Below are 23,583 nucleotides of genomic sequence, written 5' to 3' on the forward strand. Positions count from 1 at the left end.
TATAATACTTACTGTTGGTGGTTATTGCTAGGAATGCATTCAGTATTTCTTTACTAAACTTGATACTAAGTGTAGATTTTTAGTAGATGCCCTTTACCAGGTTGAGTTTTTTTTCTAAGCTGAGAGATTTGATCATGAATAGATGTTGAATGTTGTTTTTTTGTTTGTTTTACAAGATCTTTATTTATTTTTATGAGACACTGAGAATCGAACCCAGTGCGTGCCTCACGAATGTGAGGCAAGTGCTCTACCACTGAACTATAACCCCAGCTTGGCTGTTGAATTTTAATAGATAATTTTTTCTGCATTTATTGAGATGCTTATGGTGTTTCTGCTACTGTGGTGAATTATACTGATTGATTTTTAAACTGTTAAACCAATCTTGCATTCTTGGGATAAACTTCACTTGGTTGTGATGTATTATTTTTATATTTTGCTGGGTTGGATTTATTAATATACACTAAGGATTTTTTTCCTCTCTTTTTATGGGAACTGTAGGTCAGTTCTTTTCTGGTAATGTTTTTGCCAAGTTTTAGTGTCAAGGTTGTGCTAACTTTACAAAATTAGTTGAGAGGAGTTTCTTTGTTTTCCAAAGGAATTTGTATAGATATATTTGTTTCTTAAATGTTTGATAAAGTTCATCAGTGAATCTAGTCTTGGATTTTCTTCATAGGAGGTTTTTTGAAATTGTGAATTTGATTTTTTTAAAATAGAGTTATTCAAACTTTCTAGTTTTTCTTGGATCACTTTTGAGTAAGTTGTAATTTTAAAGGAATTCTAAGTTGCTGAGCTTATTAGTATAAAGTTGTTAATAATACAGCTTTGTTCTTTGAATATCTGTGGAATCTGTAGTTATCACTAAAAAATTCATTTTTACATTTATTTAAAAAAAACATTTATTTTTTAGTTGTAGGTGGACAGAATACCTTTATTTTATTTTCCTGTGGGGCTAAGGATCAAACCCAGTGCCTCACGCATGCTAGGCGAGTGCTCTTCCTCTGAGCCACAACCCCAGTCCCTCATTTTTACATTTCTGATTGGTGAGAAACATTTCTTTTTTTAATCAACCATGTAAAAAGTTTATTAACTTTATTTTTACCCCCCAACTGACAACTTTTCACTTTAATTTTGTTTTCTATTACATTGATTTCTGCTCTTTATTATTTCCTTTTACTTACTTTGAGCTTAGTATATTCTCTTTCTAGCTCAAAATAGAAGAAAGGTTGATATTTAAAAATAAGTAAGACATAAGGTGCTTGATGACAAAGGATGTGTCTTAATTCCTATTCATTTCTAACACATGATGTGCCCTGGATAAATTATTTGTTGATTAAATGAATTTTGGTGGAATATCCAGAGAAGCTAAATAATATCAAGATGAAGTCTAGGTTTTTTTATTATTCATAAGAATCACCTTATGGCCTTATGTCATGTCTTTGTTCCTATTGGTTTTTCCCTTTAAAATATTTCTCTTTTCTGATGAACTTTTACTTAGATTTTAAAGTTTTCAAGTAATAGTTATGCTTTGTATCTTTTTTATTCCATTAAAATTTATTATATTGTATTATATAGCTGGTCATGTCAGCCAGAGCTTCTTGAGAACAGTCTTTTCTTCCTGATCTTTGCATCCTCTGTGTTTAGCAAAGAGCCTTATATATAGGTAATAGCTGCTTATTTAATTCGTGTCAAATGACTAGCAGGCCAATTGGGAAAGTAAGAAAGCATTGAGAAAAATTCTTGATAACCTGGTTGCAGTTGCCAGTGGTCTACAGAGAGCTAGAGAAATTTTTATTCTGGTCACCTTCTGAAGTGACCTAGCTATGGTTGGTTGACAATATATTCTTAAAAGGAATCTTTATTGGTATACTTTGATTATTCTTTTCTATCCTCTGGCAATTAAGACCACGAGTTATAAAGTGAGATTCATAGGAGCATGTATATACTTACATTTTTGCTGTTTGTAACATGCTTAATTTATTCCTGATGGCAACAGGGGGAAGCGAGTAGATTTATCTGATGATGAAACAAAGGAAACTGAAATCATGAAGAAAAAGAGGCGAAGAATCAAACTTCCTCAGTCTGATAGCAGTGAAGATGAAGGTGGGTATTGCTATTTATTTTTTTACTAAGAGTATCCATTCTTATGATGCTGTAGGAGCTAAAAAAGTAATTTATTATGGGTTATAATGAGAGCAGTAATCCTAGCACTGAGAGAATATAGCATCTATTTTTGTTTGAAATCTACTTTAGCCTTTTGACCAGAACCATGATCTTTTGGTAACTCGCCAAAATAACCAACAAAAAGGGAAAGAGGATAAGTACTACTATATGCATACTGTCTAATACGTTTTCTTTCTTTTTTTTTTTTTTTAAGGGAGTGTATTCCTTTGGCTACCTTATTGTGAATCTTAAGAATTGTAATGTTCTAGGCACCAAGGATATTGGTGTTCCACACCATGGAAATAAAATCATGGTAAAAATGTTGTTGAAAGGGAATGTCACTATGGACCCTTCTAGTTTTAGACCATAGGCAATGTTAGATAAGCAAACAGAATAAGAGCAAGACTCTGGCCAGGAAAATTAATATGTTTTTTACAAAAATGTCAAGTATTCTTAGGAACCAAGATGTCATACCACATAATATAGAGGATAGTATACATAGAGAGGCTAAAGAGAAAGATAGCTGGGTTGAATTTATATGCTGGATATGCTACCTTCAAAGTCATGCTTGTAAAACCAGTGGTGAAAAGCTTAAGCTACCATGATCAGTTCTCCAAGAATTCCTGGCATAAACCATTTTAGGTACTAGGGGGATATCCAATCCAGAGGAGTTCAGTATCACTAAAAAGTACATGCACAATGCAAATAAATTGATACTAAAAGGGATTAAAGAATAACGAGGAACTGGGGTTATAGCTCAGTTGGTAGAGTGCTTGCTTCGCGTGCACAAGGCCCTGGATTCAATTCCCAGTGCCAAAAAAAAAAAAAAGCAAAAGAGGAACCTACTGTTACTGTCAAAGAGATTTCCCACAAAAGGATAGTAATAAGTGAGTTAAGAAACAAATTGTATATGTAGATGACTGTATTGCAAATGAACAGATCTAAAAAATAGCCCTAGGAAGTTGAATCTCTGGGGTAGAAATACCATTTTGACTCTTACAGATTTAGATCCTGCCATTCAGGGGTAAGCATTAAGTATTATAGCTTCTGTTTCTGGACAAGGCTTTGAAACCATCATCCTGATATACATTTAAAAGGTAAACTAAGGGGCTGGGGTTGTGGCTCAGTGGTAGCGCACTTGCCTGGCATGTGTAAGGCATTGGGTTTGATTCTCAGCACTGCATATAAATAAATAAAATAAAGTTTTATCAACGACTAAAAAAATATTTTTTTAAAAAAATGTAAGCTAAGCCTGGAAATGTAACTTCTGTGGTAGAACACTTGCCTAGCATGGTGTGAGGCTCTGGGTTCAATCCTTAGCACCACTGGGAGAAGGAGAAGAGAGAAGAAGAAAAAAAAAAACCAAAACACTAAATACTCTAGTAGTAGTGAGAGTCAGCTTTAAATCAAGGAATTACTGTGGTTGATTGAACATCATTACATAATTCTGAAATGTTCTCCCTAGTTTCTGATCCATAGCCCACAAAAATAATAATACCCATGGGTGATTAGAAATATGGGTGGAGCTATTTAGTTTGGAAAGGAATGTAAAGAAATGTGATAGAGGTGAGCAATCTAAAGTAATAGATGACAGAGAGCAGAGGCTCTCAATTTTTTTCCCCTGGCAAGATACATTTTGGCTCCTGACTAAATTTATAAACCTCTGCCATTTTATTCTTAAATTTCTTTGTCTCAAAGCCAGTGTTATTTTAAATCTTTACAGCCTCTAACATATTATCATTTTATTTCTGTTGCACTAATTATATGATGTTAGCTATCTTAAGCTAGTAGTTAGCAGGGAAGCAGCAAGAATGGAGGAAATGTAAGGACTTTGAAGTTGGACTGTGTTTAAATCTCCCCTGCACCACTTAACTATGTGACTTTAGGCAGATGACTTCACTTCTTTAATTTCTTGTTTCCTCATCTTTAAAATACCTTTCTTAAGGTAAGGCTAGATATTTTAAAAACTTGGGTCCTAGGAAGCTGTGAATGCTTTCCAGGAATTCTAATTACCCATCTCTGCCAGAGGACTTTTAACAAACAAGTGGTTACATTGCTGGATCCCTGAAATTAGTTTTACCACAGTTCTTATTCTGCCCCAACAAAAGTTGCTTTCCTGGCTTAAGTTCTGTTTTACTACTTCAGTATCTTTCATCTGAAGAGTTGCAGATTTGCTATAAATAAATTTAAAATACAGGGATGCATCCAACTTCCGTAGTTTATGTCACTAAAAATATATTGAGTTAGAAAGCTCGACTTGATGGTAAATACTAAGGCAAACTGACATTGTATTCTATTCCAGCATATGAATGTGGACAATTTTTTTTAATAGTTGTAAATGGACAGAATGCCTTTATTTTTTTGTTTATTTTTATGTGGTGCTGAGGATCAAACCCAGTGCCTCATGCATACTAGGCAAGCATTCTGCCGCTGAGCTACAGCCCCAGCCCTGGGCAAATTTTTTTTAAGAAATGTTTTTGAAATCTTAGGTGTTTAAAACACATAGTAGAGATTTGTGGGATTTTATAAGAAAAAATGATTAGCATTTGTTAAGTCTAGAAATTTTTAGTTTTTTTTCCTACCCTTCCTTAAAATATTTTTTAAAGTTTAAACAAAGTAGTAGATAAACATAATTTCAACTCAGAAGTTTTATAATAGATAGTAATCTCTATCATCTGAATCATTTAATTGATGGTTCCTTGTCACTTTTCTCCTATCTGCTCTCCATCTTCCAGGCATGGGTTGAAATTTCTTCTTCATTAAGGACTCTTGATTCTTCCTCTGTTCTCTTCCCTTTTATGAGGGGGGGATCACAACATTCCTTTATTATAATATTTCTCTTGGGGACATGTTAAAGGAAGAGTCTGTGCTGAGTCTTCCTTAATCTGGATGGTACCTCATTCTAAATTTAGTTCAGAAAATTATTATTTTTCTTTATTAAAACAAAACAAAAAAAAATGTTGCTCTGTGGTGCCAGGGGAATTGTGGCATCCCTGCCTCTTTGGAGCACAGAGTCTGGAGGGTGGTTGTGGGTAAACACACAGCTGCAATGCAGTGTGGTAAGAGGGGTCTAAGCTGGTGCTACTGGGATTAAGTGTTTTCCTTGGATAAGTCAAGTGGTTGCAGAACTGGAAATAGAATAAGTAAATTTATTACTGTGAGTACTCAAAACTCCTTTTCTTTGGCTTCCTTACTGCTTAAACTTTCCTCTGACCACTGTAACACATCTGCCATTATGGCCCGGTTCTTAACAGCTATTGCTTTAGCACAATGGGTGCTTGGTTTTGGGGTGTGACACTCCTTTTGCTTGGGCTCCCATCATGTGCTAATTTCCCTGAGCTGGGTTAATAGCTGGACCTCTTTGCCTTTATGTCCTGTCTTTTGTTTCCCAGCACTTACAAAGTTTTGGGGCCCATTTCATACTTGAAGTGTGTAATTTATTGTTTCATTCTGGCCCTTGTTCTGCTTTACCTCTTTAGGTCATTTGGCCTTGAACCCTCTACTGTCATAATTTTTAATGCTGACCTAATCAGTTGGGAGAATTTTAGATCCAAGACTTGTGCTAAGAGTTTGAATGCAGCCAGGAAGTTTAGGGAGCAGGTGAGGCTAAGCAGCTACCCAATCCCCTGACCAGCAGTTTCTTTGTGGTGATTAAGCAATAGGTCAGCTGAGGATTTTCATTTTTCTTCTAATAGGGCCTTGTGCTAGGACCACTGTTTCTGCAAATGTTGAGAAATGTTGGGTTCTCTTTGGTGCACTCTTAGATGATACCACTTCCATAATATCATTTCTATCCTAAAAGTGTTCTTTTCTTCACTCTCGGTATAACAGAACCTGGAAATAGTTCCCATACAAAATACTGAGTTTTTATTTCAAAGATGACCTGTCCCCCAAAGTTCATGCTCTTACCATCGGCAGGAAATTTTCAGTTTTACAATCACCTCAGAAGATTGCAAATAATCCTCAGATCACAAAGACTGGCATGGAGCATTTGGTGTAATCTGAGGATTATTCACACTTACTTGATCTAAAGAGAAAATGTCTGGTCATGAATCATTAGGTTGCATGGATAGTTGGCTTAGGAAAGCTGTGCAACCAGACTGACTTGTGTTTAAAACTTCTGGTCTCAGTTACAAGCTATGTGACTTTGCCAAGTGAAGGAATCTCTCTGAACCTCTTTTTACTCAGTTGTAATATGCAGATAGTATCTGTCTCTTAGGGTGGTTGTGAGGGTAAAGTAAAATATATGAAAGATGGAAGGTGATCAGTTCATATTTATAAATCAACTTCATGCCCTGACCAAGTTGTAAAATAAAGTATTTAGCTAAAATGACTTCTAAGGTACTTCTAGCACTAATAATTTTTGATTCTTTGATTTTAGTTGTACAAAATTAATGTATATTTTAAAGATAAGTTCATAACTGCAAAGTGCTTGGTTGGCCTCAATTACTGTTTGCAAAGTCCTCTTTGCTGGACATAGAGATGCCAGTGGAGAAGTTCTACCAGCCTGAGCTTGTAGTTCTCTTATCTAAGCTTGTTCCATTATTTCAGTCTTCCCAGACTCTCCTGGGCCTTATGAAGCTAAGTCACCGTCCCCACCTCCTCCTGTATCTCCACCTCATGATCCCGTGCGGAAGTCTGAGCCTGAGCCTGAGCCTCCTTCTGTCAAGGTAAACTTCACTGGGAGGCTTCCTTTCCATGTATCCTTGATTGCCCAAGGATCTACAGTTACTATTCTGAGTCATTTCTCTTGCTGTAAAAATCACAAATGCCAGTACATGGTTCTTATTTTGCTTCCCTACAGATTGACCAGAATGGGTATTCCCTCTCTTCTCACTAAATGGAAGGGGTTTTTTTGTTACCGGGGATTGGACTCAGGGGCACTTGACCAATGAGCCACATCCCCAGCCCTATTTTGTATTTTATTGAGAGACAGGGTCTCACGTAGTTGCTTAGCGCCTCACTAAATGGCTTTGAACTGGGGATCCTCCTGATTCTGCCTCTCAGGCTGCTGGGATTATAGGTGTGCACCACTGTGCCCAGCTAGAAGGGAGCTTTTATTTTGTTTTATTTTACTTTTGTGGCACTGAGGCTTGAACCCAGGGCTTTGCACATGTTAGACAAGTACTCCAGCCCTGAGCTATATCCCCAGCCTAGGGAGATTTATTGAGGGTCAGTCGTGGGGAGGTTAGAGATGGATTTGGGGAGCGGTTTTGTTTTCCATGACCTTTAGTACAAGGGCTGCTGTGATGTGCAGCTGCTGTTGGAATTGTGCAAAAAGAAGCCCTGCTATAATTTAGTGAGATCCTGTCTCAAAAAAAATAAAAATGTCTGGAGAGGTAACTCAGTGGTACAGCATTCTTGGGTTCAATCCCCAGTACCACAAAAAGCAGGGGAAGAAAGAGGTAATGCCTGCATCAGAGCAAAGTGTGAAAGATAGAAGGGAACAAAGGACTCATGAACATTTGTTGCTTTGGTAAAGTTCTTCAAGAAAAGAACTGGATGAGAACAAGTGGGGAAATACAGTTTTGAATGCTCTTCAACTGTGCGTGCCTCTATCAGTGTAGGTAGTGAAGTGTTGAGAATGGGCACTGACAAGGTTTTTTTTCTTTGTGATATTGTCCTTAATTCATTGTGTTAAGACTCATTTAAATCTTGCACTGATTTTGTCTTTAGCTGAAGGGAAGAGGGAATGAAAGAGACCCATGGAGTTAAGAGGAAAATAATATTAGTAATACCTGTTTCAGTCTAAACTTGGTGGGTGTAATGCCATTGAAATGCCAAGGCTGACCATGGCAAGTGTCTATGGCCTGGGAATTTACTAAGAAATCCCTGGTCTGATTTAAGGACCATTGCTGTGTGCTTCTCTAATATCTGCCCCCATTAAAGCTCTTACACAGTATATTGCAATGGTCTCTCTTCTTGACTCTGTTTTCCACTAACATCCTTATCCAATTTGTCTTTTTAACCATGGTGCCCATACTACACCACAAAAACTTATTGGCAGAATGAATACAGTTCTTTCCTCAGCATGCTACTTTCCTTCTCATCGTCACTGAAACATCAAATGTGTACATACAGTATATCTAACTTATCTGTGTGGTAGGGTTGGTCCTCTTTCAACTTTTTAAATCATAATGGAACACTGGGCAGTGGTTGTTATAGATTAAAAAGCTTTCGTTGTTTTTCTCTACAATTTCATTCGTCAACTTAACATTGTATCCTCTGATCTTCCTCTGATCTTTTAGAGTTCAAGTGGAGAAAACAAAAGAAAACGAAAACGTGTACTGAAATCTAAAACATTTTTGGATGAGGAAGGATGCATAGGTAAGATAAATTTGGGGCTCCAAATCCAGAGAGAAAGTTATTCACCACAGAGATGTACCATAATCCTATGTAGAGCAGTACATCTCAGAATGTGTATATAACTCACCCCTAAGTGGTGCTGATGTTGCTTGCCTGTAGCCCACACATTAAGTAGTAAAGTATAGAGATGCTGCAACTATAATCAAAACACCCAGGTTCTTATTTGGGCCATACATTGTAAAAGTAAGTGCTGAGATCTTGTCTAAAGGTCTTGTTATTTCTGGTGGGGAGTTGTTTGATCTGTAGAATAGAGGGCAGGTACATACTTTGCCTGAGTGTGGGTTGTTATGAAGATTCAGGTGAGGTAATTAATTATGTTTAAAGACTCTCAAGATGGAAATCACAATACAAAGTTAAGATATTGTCATGGACATCGAGAAACATTTGTTGTTTTAGAATGATTGTTTCTTGAATTTGAACAGTGGAGAAAAAAGCACCTACAGATGATTAGACTCTTTAGAGAGAATCAAAAGTCTTTGGTGTTTGGTCCCGTTTGCTCTTAGGAGAGTATGACTCATCCAGATTGCTTCCTTTGTTTCTCTTTGTAAGCCATGTTAGGTAAAAGCATGTGTTTGTTATAAAGGCCCAGAAGGGAATTAGAATTCAAGTTTTGAGTCATTAGCTGATTCTTCAGAAGCAAAATGCTGCTTCTGCCCTTTCCACAGTCAGACCAGACTTCTGTGAGGCATTTAGGATTTAGCACTTGAGGCCCAATGAGATGCTCAGATCCCAATACTGTGCTTTTGTGTCTGGAAAGAGTTTTAGATTTAGGTTTATAAACCTCTTGTTGGTTGGAGCACCCATAATTATTACTTCTCTCTCTTGTGGCACTAGCCACATCTTGGATCTTCTAGAGGGGTTTTTTCCCCTTTCTTGATTTCCTTTTCTAGTTCAAATTTCTGTCTTAAAAATTTCGATCAGCTTTGAAGAATCAACTTCTAGGCAATGTGGTTATTAAAACTTGTGAAAACATCTGTCTGTTGTGTGCCCCATCCCATTACTTACCACTTCTCATTCCTCGTAAAAAGCCCCTGCCATATTTTAAGATAATTTTTTAGTTGTAAATGGGCACAGTATCTTTATTTATTTTTTTTTTTCAAATGTGGTACTGAGGATCTAACCCAGTGCGTCACACTTGCAAGGCAAATACTCTGCCACTGAGCTACAGCCCCAGTCCAGCCCCTGCCATTTTGATGGTAGCATGTGATTAGGTAATACAATTCCTTACATTATGAATTCTCTTTTCATGCCAAATTTCTTTTTTTTATTTAATTTTTTAATTTGTTCTAATTAGTTATACATGACAGTAGAATGCATTTTGATACATTATTATATACATTGACACATTATAAATGGATTATAACTTATTCTGTTTTTCATGCCAGATTTCTTTGACAAGTCTATGGATTCTTGACTTTGAGTGGGAGTTTATTTTATGACTTTTTGTTGTTTTGGTTTGTTTTTTTGGTTTCAGTATTCTAATATAGTTCATTTTCAAGACAAATGAACTATATTAGAATACTAATTGGTGGCCATTGGTGGTAATAAATGTATGTACAATTGAATTTCTTAGTCTTTTTGTTCCCCTCCCTCTTTTAGTTCAAAGAGAACAAAAGCACCAGTGCCAGATTTTTCCTCCCCCCCCCACCAAAAAAAAAGTTAAAGATATCTTTATGACAATTCATTAGGAATTTGTGGCTAATTACTTATTGCTTTGTGCAAGACACAGTACTTAAGTTTGACCAGATGTGGGATGTGGACTTTTTTGCACTTCTGTCTTCAGATAAGACTATTAAGAGCCTTGGATGCAAGAGTGAAAACTGTGGTAACATTGCACTGTTTTGGTAAGGTTTTTAATCCAAACTCAACCTAATGAATTTTGGCTCTGGTTACCAACAAAGGAGTTCTGCTTTCCTCTCTGACATGGGTGGATTTCTAAGAGCCAAGTAGTTAAGTGGAAAAGATACCTGGTAATAGCCAAAGATATTTGGTTATTTACAAGATATTTGGTAATAACCAAAAACCCAGATATTTTGTTAATGGAAGCTGAGAAAGATAGCATGTTGTTTAGCTAAAAACTTGGGATTTTTAAGTCCAAATCTTCTTTGTCCTGTAGTTTTAAGTGGCTACAACTTTGAAAATAGAAACATGCCTTTTAGCTTTTAAGGTGTACTGAGTGTGCTGCTTATGAAATTTTGTCAGTGCTGCCCTGGCTGTTTTTTAACTCCCCTAAGCAATGTATTACACAAAATTGGCAATGAGGCAGCCAGTGGCTTCATTAAGAAGTAGTGAAATAACAAACTAATTGATGCTGAAGTATAATATTTCAGACATGCTGCCATTTGAATACAGAATATAGTTTATGAAGTAGCAAAGGCTTATACACCAACTATTAGTAATGGCTTCTTTTTTATAGATGGCTCTTCAGACTTTGCTAATTTAAAATATCGAATAAATCACAGCTCATAATTTTGTCCCATTAAGCCAGTTACATAATGCTTTTGAAGATGCATGTGAGATGGGGTTGGTGTTCTGGGATCCTGCTTTCTATTAGGTAGTCTATGGAAATTCCCTAAGTATTTTCTCAAAAAGACTGAAAGATTTCTCAAACTTTACTGACTACATGCATTAGTTAAAGATCTTGATAAAATTGAAATTCTGGTTCAGTAGGCCAGGAGTAGGAGCTAAGATTCTTCATTTCTAATAATTCTGATGTCTCTAGTCTGGGGAGCACAATTTGAGTAGCAAGGCCTTCAGAAACACTTGATATTCTAGGCATGGTGGTGCACACACCTGTAATCCCAGGAACTCAGGAGGCTGAGGCAGGAATATCACAAGTTCAAAGCTAGCCTCAGCAATTTAGTGTGACCTTGTCTCAAAATAAAATTTTTAAAAAATGGGGCTGGGGTTGTGGCTCAGCATGTGCAAGGCTCTGGGTTTGATCCTCAGCAACACATAAAAATAAATAAATAAAGGTATTGTGTCCAACTACAACTAAAAAATAGATATTTAAAAAAAGGTCAGGGATGAAGAGGGAATATGGCTCAGTGGTAAAGTGCCTCTCGGTTCAATCTCTGGTACCAAAAAACCAAACACACACTTGATATTCTTTAAATATGTATCTGTTTGTGTATATGTATACACACATATATAAATTTCTTAGCATTTAAGTTGGTAGGAGTCATCAAAGCAAGCTCTAGGCTCTTGAAAATAAAGAAATATAGGAACTCTTAGGGAGGGGATTGTTAATTATGCAACCCTAATGGAATGAATGAAGGAATGCTATAGTGGTAGTAGTCATTTGACCTTTAGCACAGTCTATTGTGCAGGAAAAAAGTAGCACTAAAGAGTACTTGCCAAAGACTGTTAGGCTTATCTATATATCCTGAGGTACAGTGTTATCCCCATTTTAACGGGGATGGGGAGGACAATGACAAAACAACATCCCCGGACCTGAAGCATCAGAGTCATCTGGGAACATGTTAAAAAAGCAAGTTCTCAGTTCCTGTCCCATACCCACTAAATCTAAAACTTTGAAGATAGAATCCAGTAATGTGGTGTTTTGTGTGTGTGTGTGTGTGTGTGTGTGTGTGTGTGTGTGTTTTAAGATATTGATGGGCCTTTATTTTATTCATTTATTTTTATGTAGTGCTGAGAATCAAACCCAGTGCCTCACACATGCTAGGCAAGTACTCTACCACTGAGCCACACCCCTAGCCCCCAGTATTATGTTTTAACAAGCACACCAGATGATTCTAATGTTAAAGTTTGAGAGTATATAAGTAACAGACTAGGTATTAGAAAACAGATATATTAGATTCCAAAGACTAGGCCTTTTACAACAAGTTAACTAATATATTAGAAAGAATTATTAATAATTTAAGAGTTCAAAACTGTTATGTTCTTTAATGGGGAAAATACCTTACACTTTGATACTTTGAGCATTTATTATACATATTAAGATACTCTTTTCATCTGAGAAAAGATGTTTTCCACCACCTGCTGCAACCAGAAAGGCTGAAAAAGAATTTAGATGGCATTGATGCTACAGCTCTCTAAAGTTGCAGAAAGGTGGCATTGTACTTTGACTTGTGGTTGGTATATGTAATACAGTAGTAGTGAAGAGATCCTCATCAGTTCTGTGACATCATGGTTAGAAATCACTGTTTCTGCCTGAGGCCTTTAGGATTTGCTTACCGTGAATGACTACTCACTGGTGTAGTTCTTTTCCAAGTTTCCCTGGAGAAGGATTTGCAGAGTTTTAGTGGCAGAACAACTTATGCCTTCAACTGATTGGAAGGAAGAAAACTAGTAACTTTGCTTCTCATTTTGTTATTGCCCTTTCTTTAAACTACTAAGTACTTCATCTGCTAGGATTTGCTTGGGACAGTTATCTTAATGATGTAGACTTGTATTTAATCTGGGGTTATTTTGTAGTCACTCAAAACTAAGAACTGAACTGTTGAGTAATTAGTGTCCAGTTCTCTGTGCTTAAGATGTACAGAGTGTGAATGACATCAGGATGGAACTAGCCAGGAGGGTCCATGACAGTGAGCCTGACCAGACAGAGTGGGGGCTTCAGTAGGCCAGAAATTTTAACACCAGGAAATCCAGCAGTGGGAATAGGCAAGCTCTGTGAATAACAGAGATAGAACCAGTTAAAGCATGGTATTATAAGTAGGTGTCTGAGACAGATGACTCAAATGTAGAGCTCTAGTAGTTAGCTAGCCTAGAATGGGACCCAATTAATGATAAAGGCCCATTTAATGGCATGAGGAAGGAGGGATGAAAGTTAATTCTTAACCTTGCTAGGAGGCTATGTAAGCTCAGAAGCCCACGTACTTTCTACCTGAAGCTAGATATGGTCTCCCAATAGAAGAAAGGTTCAGTTTCAGGGATGGGATGGGGTGGGAGGCAGACATCATTCTCTTAGTAAATTACTCCATTTACCCATGTCCCCATTTTTTCCCTTATTCCAGTAACTGAAAAAGTTTACGAGAGTGAATCTTGCACAGATAGTGAAGAAGAGCTTAAGACGAAGACATCCTGTGTCCAAAGACCTCCTGCCATGACTGTGAAAAAAGAGCCAAAAGAGGAACGAAAGGGCCCCAAAAAAGGGACTGCTGCTCTGGGCAAAGCCAACCGACAAGTGTCCATTACTGGCTTCTTCCAGAGGAAATAACTGCTATTTCTGGCAGGTCAAAGACTTGGAGTGGTCAAGGGAGAAGACCAAGAAATATAAACGCTCTCACTTACTATGTAAGTTCATCTAGCTCCTCACCTCACCAGTATCAAAAGACTGTGCTTCTAACCTGTGAGGTTTATATTATTTCTGGTTTTTTAACCAAAAGAGTTATCTGGAAGCAGGAGGCAAAAGGATATTTAAAAAGCTGTTACCTTCTAATGACATTTTTAAAGCACAATCTTTGACCTGTCTAGGACAATTCACTTCAAAATTAATTTGACAGGTTTCATAATTACCCACTGTGCCCCACTCACCCTGTACCCTGATCCTCTTAGGGTTCAGGAAGTGTTCCTTCTTGTTCCTCTGTGTTCCGTGAACTTGTGTGGATGTTTTTATTCCTGAATTCTACTGGATGTGTTTACTACTTCCTGTGTTCTCCTCTCCCCACTACCACATTTCTGTCCCCTTGCCTCATAAAGCTGTTTTCTGTAAATCTTAAATCTTGGTTGGACTAAAAGCTGAAACAAAAATCATCTTGTAATCTCCTTCCTCCATTATATGGTACACTGACACCTGGCTACAGACCCAGGACATTGCTTGCATTCTGCTTCTTTCACAAAAGCTCTCTAGACCTTCCCTGGCAATTAGTGGTTAGGGAAAAGCCTCAGGCAGGGCACAAATAGAAATTTAATGATGTATCCAACTCCAGTCAGCATGGATGATATTAGAGGAGTTGTCATGTTGCTAACACGGGGTGTGCTGAATACTGTGCTCTTTGTGGTTTCTTGCTCCCCCACCTTCCCACTTTCATTACCTAGAGAGGAGAACCCATACAGTGAGATGAAGATACAAAAGAGAAATACTTCTACATGTAGTGTACAACACCGTACATAGAATTTGTCCCTCTCAAGGAAATGGGATGTTCAGAAATGGCAGTTTGCTAGGAAGTTAAAGAATTTAAGACACACACAGATGTTGTTCCTCTTTCTTTTTAACTCTCCTGTTTGCCTAATAGTAGAGGCTCCTTAAGAAGAGATGGAGAAGCTGAATGGTAGGTCTAAATGATAAATGAAACATTTTCTTTTGTACTTATGGAAAATCATCTACTCCAATATAGTAACTTTCAAGCAGTTTCCACTGTGGCTAGGCTGGCAGTAAGATAGTGGACTGAGGTTGTGTGGCAGTGATCTTGCACAGTGAGCTCTGGGGAAGGGAAACCAGGCTCAACTTCTGATGTGACTCACCCATAGCAGACAAGGGATGGCTGACCTGTTCCTTCCGCCTCAGCCTGGTGTATATCATAAGTGATGCAATCAGCTGTCTACTGTTGAAGGTTAGGATTGTGACTGACCTTGGGTTAACATGAACTTCTTTAGCACCCAAGCATGGACTTGATTAAGGCCAGAGGTCTGGGAGATGAGTGCTGGCAGTATGTCTAGGACTTGAGAATGCAGAGGCTTTGTATAGCAAGCTGAATCCAAGGCTGACTTGCTCCCAAACCCTTTCTTTTTAAAATGAAAAGGATGGAAAGCCTGGACTTAAAGCTTGACAGACAACTTCTGGAGAAAAATGCCTTATAACAGTTATTTTTGTCATTGCCTCTAGTCATTTTTTTAAAATAGGAATGGAAAATTAAAAAGCAAAAATCTAGTCTTTTTTTACTATGCTGGGATCTCTAATAAAACTGAATTTGAATTGAAAAAATCTGTTGCTAGTTGGAGTTTCATCTTTCAAGGGATAATGCAAGTCCTGTGATTTCTATGCCCATCATGCTGCCTAAACTCAGAGCTGTCTATGAGGCTAAGTTAGTATTGAGTGGTGACTTTTTTTTTTTCTCCTTTTCTTTTTATACAAAGTACTCTACCATGTTATCCACATGAGTTAAATAAATTTGAGAAGTTGTTTTAAAACAGTGCTTCAAACCTAATATCTGATGAGTCTGTTATTTGACAGGCCAGCCAGCAGTATGTGCAATTATCTAAACTCCGAACAGAAACAAGACTGGTTTTCAGTTTATGTTGTTAAAACTGCATACCCATAGTCTGAGATGGACAAGTTATTTGCTTCCTTCGTCATTTTTTCAGCCCTGTGGGAAATCTTACTTTCAGCCAACCTCATTTTTTAGTTCATTTAGAAGAAAATCTAGTCCTGACTTTGCACATTATATTAGTTTGGCTTCATTATTTGCTAGCTGTGTGTGACCTTGGGCAAATTTTTGAACCTCAGGTTCTTTAACAAAATAGAGCTAAAATGAGTTACTGTGGATTGTCAAGACTGAAGTAATGTATATGTAGCATTGGTACACAGTGGCAACCACATAGCTACTCTGCAGATGGTGACCTCCTTTCTGATGTCATGAATGATGCAATGAGCTATCAGCTTCCTGAAAGTTATCAAGGATCTGACCCAAATGGTATACTGTCAGCTGTTCTGGCTGTACAGCTGTTCTGGTCAAAGGGGGGAAGACAGTTATCCAATTTTATGACAGACTTTAAAGAGTGGGTTTTTGTTGTTGGAAGAAAGTGAGATTTATAGATGGGAATATTTACTATTCTTTAAAACACTCATTGTGTATCTATTATGAATCAGGACTCTGACTTGGGCACTAGAGGATATAATAGAAACCATAAAATTTGTATCTTTTCCTCAGGATGCAGTGGAAGAGATAAGTCACTGAACAGTACCATATGCAAGTACAGTGACAATAAGCACAGGGTCCTCTAAAGTTCATAGAAGGGTGGATGTCAAAGCAATCTTTCTGAAGGATGGGAAACCAGCCAATTTTTTGAAGATCGAGTAGGATTTTTACCAAGCTAGAGGAATGGACAGGAATTTCCAGGGAAAGGAGCATGGCTTTTAGATTTTTTTTTTTTTTTTTTTTTTTGGTGGGGGTGAGTGGGGGAGATGGGCTGTAGAATTTGAGAATGGGAAATATATGAAAAGTGAAGTTGAAGTTGGGGTGCTGCTGAGAAGTTTGGATTCTATTTTGGATAATGAGGGCCAACTGGAAGATTTTAAGGAGTAACATTAGAAGTTGATTATCAGTTAAGAGTGACAGCTGGCACCTACGGTGATTAGGTATGCCATGATAGTGTGTTCACCCACATTGGTACATTGTGTCTTGGGTCTAGTAGTAGTAAAGTTTTAACAGGATTAAAGATACCTCTCATGGTTAAAACATGCTGCTTAATTCTGGCAGCCAGCATAGACAGTTGCATTGTTTCCCTTATCTTTCCTCATCAACTTAGAATTCTTTAGCAGAATGGGTTTTTTCAAAGTGATTTCATAAGCTGGTAAGCCTCTGAGACTCTCAATGACAAGGCAACCTTACTCTGCTTCCTAAAAAACACTGAGGGAGTGTGGTGTGGGGGGAAGGGGTGAGTGGAACAGTTCTCTTCCTTTTCTATCTTTGTTTCTTTAAGAAGACATTAGTAGTTATACAGGGGAGAGCTGAGGAGAAGGGCCTTATAAGGAAACTAAATAGTTTCTTCAGAACATGAGTAGAAGGAGTGCCTAATAATGTATTTGCCAGAAATGTACTCTGTGTCAAGACTCTTTTTGGTAAACTTGTCTCTTTTCATTGGTTCCGGGATCTCAGTATGCTGTAATGCAGCTTTTACCACCATGAAACATTCAGGGGCTGCCTCGTTTTGTCGTGAGAAGGCAGTATTGCTTTCTGAGTTATTGCCCTGGCAGCTCTGTAAATTAGACCATGCTGTCACCATGCCCTCTCTGAAGGGCACATTGTACCCAAATGACTGCATTTAGGATTGACTCTTGCCACTCCCTGCTGCATGACACTTCTCTCCACTTGTATCTGTGTCCAGTTTTTTATGTTCTTAAGTGTGGGCCACCCACACATTGCCACCCAGGTTCCTCAGCCAGAGTAACTTGGTAAGGCTTCTGATCCAATAATTTTCCATTGGATCAGAACCTACCTAACTCTAGAGTTCCCCTTCCATTTCAAACCTTAAATGTTGTCTGACTCCCCAAACTCCCCCTCCTCCTTTATTTTTCTCTCCTGCTTCTGCCAGGCTCCTTGTTTCTTGAAGGCCTCCCTTGGCTCTCTCCACCTTTTTTAATGCTCAGAGTTCATCATGGCTAGTCCTTCTTTAGCTTTTTTCTTTTCGTCTTTTAGGTTTTCTTTCAAGATTCTTCTTCCATATGGCATGTCATTTCCTGGACTGTTCTTAAAGAATGGAAAAACTGCTTTGTTTAGTGTCTGCTTTGAATCATTCAAATTCAAAGCATTAAGCAGTTCTTGAATGCTAGTTATGTTTAGTCCTGGAAAAGATACTTTAGGGATTTTACAAGAGCCTGGATGTTACTATTTTGGAGTATAGGGTCTACACACATTTAACACTTGAGACAGTACGTAGATGAGTGGTAGACAAGGGACTTAATAATTCAGAAAAGAACTGGCATCATCATAATGAGCAAATTATCATAGTTCTATTCAGGGAACATCAAAGGATTTAAGGTAGGAACAGCTGAGGAAGGTTCACCATTTTAGTGGATTTTATCTAATTGTTCAAACTTTACTCACCATTTATACACTCATGACATATAAAACGTGATGAGGTTAATCTCTAATGAAGTTATTTCTTATTAGAGAGAGTCTTGACAAGAAAGCAAGCAGTTAGTAGGATTATCTCAAAAGGCAATTTATAGGATATATACTGTTTCAGCACCAGTTCAACTCATTTTGTATATCAACAGTTTTGGGGGGAAGCTGGTTGCTGTAATGGAATCAATAGTCTTGGGAGGCAGAAAGTCTCCAACACTGGCTGTAGGCTCATCCCTTGTGAAATTTAGTTTCCCTATTTTTAAAATGAGCTGCCACCTGCCTTAAAGGGTTGTTTTAAGGCTTTTGTGAAATAATTCATGGGTAGGCAGTCCCTAGTATTAAACAATACAAAGCAGAATAACTCACATTTTTGAGCACCTGCTATGTGCCAGGCAGTGTTTCAAGCACATGAGATACGTTCACTCTTAATCCTAGCAGCCCTATGAGATAGGTACTTTTATTCCCATTTGCATAGGAAGAAACTGAGATAGTTTGCTCAAGATCACAGAGATAGTGTAAGTAGCAAAGCAAGGATTTAAATCTTAACAGTTTAACTCCATTAGCTTAGTCTTAACCTGTGTGCTATATCCCCTCTTGGCTATATATTAGTTTATACTTCCATACCATTTGATAATGTTCATTTTTATAAGTGGAAGTCAACCTAGTTGTTTAGATACCAGGTTGTCAGATTTGAAGGCAATCTAAATGTTTATCTAAGTCAACCATTCATCTGATGCTTGAGTCCTCTACAGCATCCCTGCCAAATGGTCTTGAATCTATAAACAAAGATTCAATTATGTTCAGTATACCAAGCTTACTAAATTACAAAGTTAGATAAGTAGACTAATAAATGTTAAGAATTTAAAGAGACTAGAATATAATAAAGTTTTCTGATAAATTTTAGATCATTAGGAAATGATTCTAAATAGAGTATAGTTCCCTACATTATCCATTTAATTGGTTTCAGTTTTCCTGAAAATATTAATTTAATTCTTCGCCTTGCCTTTGATTTAAGCATTGTAAAAAAATCAAAAAGGAATTTGGCATTTTTTACCCTATTTAAGCCATGCTATGTTCACAGGTAGGAAAGTGACCCCTGGTTTAGGCCAGGGTCTTGGTCTGCATTTTGAATATCAAAATCTTGTTTTCCGGGGATGTTTCTTTAAGTTTCAAAGGCATGTAAACAACATAATGATGGTAGACAGCTTTTTAAGTCTGTTCTGGGGTGAGAGACACAGAAGGTAGAATCATTATCCTGTAAACCATAACACCTAATAAGAGTATTTCTCTTGTCCCTCTTAGATATAGTCTAAATTTATCTATGATATTTATCATCTACATTTATGGTGTTTTACTTTTCTCATATTTCATCCTTAAGAAATCCTAGAAGGGCCGGGGTTGTGGCTCAGTGGTAGAGTGCTTGCCTAGCATGTGTGGGGCACTGAGTGTGATCCTCAGCACCACATGAAAATAAATAAAATAAAGGTCCATCAGAAAGTAAAAAAAGAAATCCTACAAGGTATTTCTTGTCCACACTTTGCATAAAACAAACCCAGGCAGTTGTGCTAGCTTAACAAACATCTCACTGTAAGGGAATGAAATAAAACTGGAACTTGGGTCTTCAGACTTTGTATCGTGTGGCTTATCACAGTATATCAACTCCTAGGAAAAATGTGTGGTCCACTCGTAAGTGTGCTTTGAGTATTTGAATGCTTACTGTTTGGCCCAACAACCCTGGTGTCTGCTGTGGAGGATTTAAGAGAAACAGATAACAAATTCCCTGCCTTCTTAGAACTGAAAGTCTTTTGAAAAAACAAAAACATGTGCATGTTGGTGCATTTCACAGATTTCATAGCATTTATAAAAATGCTTAGCTGGGCTGGGCATAGCGACACATGCCTGTATTCCCAGTAAATTGGGAGGCTGAGGCAGAAAGATCACAAGTTGAAGGTCATGCCAGCAATTTAGCATTACCATCACCTGGAACTTAGCAAGACCCTGTCTCAAAAAAAAAAAAAACAAAAAACGGGGGGTGGGGGCTAGGGATGTAGCTCAGTGGTAAAGCACCTCTGGGTTAAATCCCCAGTACCTGTCCTTCAAATGCTTACCACGGGCCAAAATTTACTAGATATTTAAACACACTTTCTCTTATCCTCATAATGCTTTATTTGCAAATGAAGACAGGAAGGCTCAGAGTGTTATAATTTTCCCAGTAAGTGGCAAAGAAGTTTATTTTTGTATTTTTTGATACCAGCGATTGAACCCAAGGGTGCTCAACTACTCAGTCCCCCTCCTTTTTTTTTTTTTTTTTTTCTTGAGAAAGGGTCTTGCGAAGTTGCTGATGCTGGCCTGAAGCTTGTGATCCTCTTGTCTCAGCCTCATGAGTTGCTGGAATTACAGGTGTATGCCACAATGCCTAGCAAGACTTTTTTTTTTTTGTGTGTGTGTGTGTGTGTGTGTGTGGTACTGGGATTGAACCCAGGGCCTTGTGCATGCAAGGCACGCATTCTACCAACTGAACTATATCCCCAGGCTGACATGTTTATTTTTTGTTTGTTTGTTTTATTTTTGAATTTTTTTTTGTAGTTGTAGATGGATAGAATGCCTTTATTTTATTTGTTTATTTTTATGTGATGCTGAGGATTGAACCCAGTGCCTCACGCATGCTAAGCAAGTGCTTGCCACTGAACTATAGACCCAGCCCACGTTTATTTTTAATAATAGATTTTTAATGAAAAATTAGAAGCACTAGAATATTTGAATGCTTGTGATTAGCAAACCTGCATGGATACTGACTCACCATCACTTATAACAAAGGGAGCAAACTGAATTATACCTTTAAAATTGTCAACCTCATTTGATGATCTTGCTAATGGTTCAGGACACTGAACCCTTTGGCTGCAATCTCCTGTGTCTTGTTTCCATATGCAGAAGATGACACTGGTGGACCATATATTAGGTTAGAGGCTAAAGCTTTCTCTCCTCTGGTTAGTGTTTTGGCTTCCCTGGATAGAGGGCCAAAATTTGGATTCTATTCTTTCTGATTTGAAGCCTGTATTCTTTCTACATAACATGTCCCTGGTTTTGTGTAAAGAAGGTGTGTGCCCAAGGACCCAGATAAGGGTTGCCTGTGACTGGCGAGGAGTTAAGGAAGGAGTCACAGAGGAAGAAGTACTTAAACTAGTCTTGAGAAGAATGAGTTTGCCAGATGGAAAAGTGAGAAGGGCGTTCCGGGCTGAGGGAACTGGCTCTTGAGAAAGCATGGAATATTCGGAGAGTTAAAAAATGACTTGGTAAAAGGCAGAATAGTGCATTATGAGGCCAAATAGGCAGAGTCCAGATCATAGGCCTTTGCTAAGTAGTTTAGACTTTGCTTTATAGACAGAGGAAGAATTTTGACATCTCAGATTTGTAAAAAAATCACCCTTAGTCAACTGGAGAGAAAACTACTGGTATGAAGAGCCAAATTGCATCTACATCTTGAGATAGAACAAGTAGAGGAAAATAATTCAAAGTTGAATTTTGTTCCCTTTTAGGCAGATGATTCCCTTGATCCCCTTGGAAACTCAGGACATGAGAATATTAGAAATGACTTCAGTGTGGAATGATTAGCCTTTTGCTGGGTCATCTCATGCTTGGAAATCCTCTGGCTCTTCCCTGAGCCATGGTCCTAGTTAAAGCATGGAGATGGGATTGGTTCCACGGTTCCACTCTGGATTCATGTAGGCCCTTTTCTGACGCACATGCACACACTCTGATTTAGAGCTGGAACTGACTGCATCTCCCTGGAATTCTTTGGGCCAAAGTGACCCATGGTCTCAGACTGGTCAACTGAATTCATGTTTATCAGACACCTATTGTATTTCTAGGAGCTTTCATATACTTTATATCATTTAATTCTTAACAATTTTGTGAGATGTAGTTAGCCCTATTTCATGAACTAGGAAGTTCAGTGCTATATAAGTTGCCCAGCTAGAATGTGGAAGAGCTAGGATTTAAGAGTCAGACTATCCTGTTATTCATTCTTGATATGAGTCTTACCCAACAGCATGGAAGGCAGTCAGCAGTCTTATGTATCATTATTGGTGTTCATATTAGGCCTTCACTGGATGGCTATTACACTTGGTACTTTGATATGATTTTTCTCTAGTACTAAGAGTTTTTTTGTTGTTTTGTTTTGCTATAAACTCCTATGTTCTTCCCAAAAATATGGGAACAACCATCCTGAAGTTCCTGCATGAAATACCCCCATGACTTCAGAGACACAGTGAAGCTCAATGCCCATTTATTATCAACTTGACTTTTCAGAAAAATCACTTAATTTCTCCAGGTTTCATTTTGCTCACCTGTAAGATGAATCTACACCTACCTCAAGGTTATTATAGGATTAGACTTAAATTGCCCAGTTTGTAGTGGTTGGTCAACAAGTGCTAACTATTACTAATTTCCAAACAATTCCTTGGGCTTAAATCTTATCCATGTGATAAAAATAAGATGTCATACTTCATTAAGTTTTCATTTAGAATGCCCACTTTATTTATAGACAACACATACAACTATCAGAACGGATGTTACATCAAAGTAAGGAGAGGTGCTGTTGGACTTAATCTTTCAGTGCATATCTTTGTAGTTCTGCTCACTTGTCAAATTGTGACTGTGATCCACCAGCACATCTGTTTTGGGTGAGCTGTGTCATTCTACATGCATGCAGAATACACTTGTTGCAATTTCTACCTGAAATGTTTCCCTAACTTCAGACATCAGAGGATACCTTGATTAATGAAAAAATAAACAGGTCTCCAGCAGCAAAGAAGCCTCCCCCAGTGACATATGGGTGCCCAGGCAATAGTCACGCTTGCAGTTTGAGCCCATGTGTTTTTTCTGTTCACCTCCTGAGTACTGTCCCCTTGTGGTTTGCATCATTCCCTGAGACCAGCCAACTCCAGCCCTCAATTCACTCTTTCAATAGCTGTTTTATTTAAACACACTCCTCTCTTTGGGTGCCAGATGTGAAGTTTCAAGGCAGCAGAGGCCAGGCTGGCCAGTGCTGTGACACCTGCTTTAGTAAGCAAGCCAGTCAGCTGCTGCTTCTGATGATGTTGGCCCTCTTTCATGGACAGCATGAGGGTTTCACCCCACCAAGTGCACACACAGGCAGCTGAGGGAGACTCATAAATTATGGTTTTGTTTGTTTACTTCAGGCAGACAGCGTGGTGTAGTGGAAAGAGCCCTACACTTGGAAGCAGAAAGCAGAGGTTTGAGTGCTTGCTGGTTATGTGACTTGTCCACAAGCACCTTTCTCTTC

The 23,583-nt window shown here is 38.0% G+C and overlaps 1 protein-coding gene across 1 annotated transcript in view; it reads left to right on the forward strand.

The window, feature by feature from the left end:
- Positions 1–14,378, forward strand: part of Pold3 (DNA polymerase delta 3, accessory subunit) — a 40,585-nt gene extending 26,207 nt beyond the window's left edge. The window contains exons 9-12 of the mRNA XM_026379504.2: positions 1,994–2,100; positions 6,712–6,830; positions 8,409–8,487; positions 13,506–14,378. Of these exons, the coding sequence (XP_026235289.2) occupies positions 1,994–2,100; positions 6,712–6,830; positions 8,409–8,487; positions 13,506–13,708 (508 nt within the window). The 3' untranslated portion in view covers positions 13,709–14,378. The remainder of the gene's footprint in view (positions 1–1,993; positions 2,101–6,711; positions 6,831–8,408; positions 8,488–13,505) is intronic.
- Positions 14,379–23,583: the final 9,205 nt, after the last annotated feature.

The sequence above is a fragment of the Urocitellus parryii genome, chromosome 4 (genome assembly GCF_045843805.1).
Source record: "Urocitellus parryii isolate mUroPar1 chromosome 4, mUroPar1.hap1, whole genome shotgun sequence".
Taxonomy (NCBI): Eukaryota; Metazoa; Chordata; class Mammalia; order Rodentia; family Sciuridae; genus Urocitellus; species Urocitellus parryii.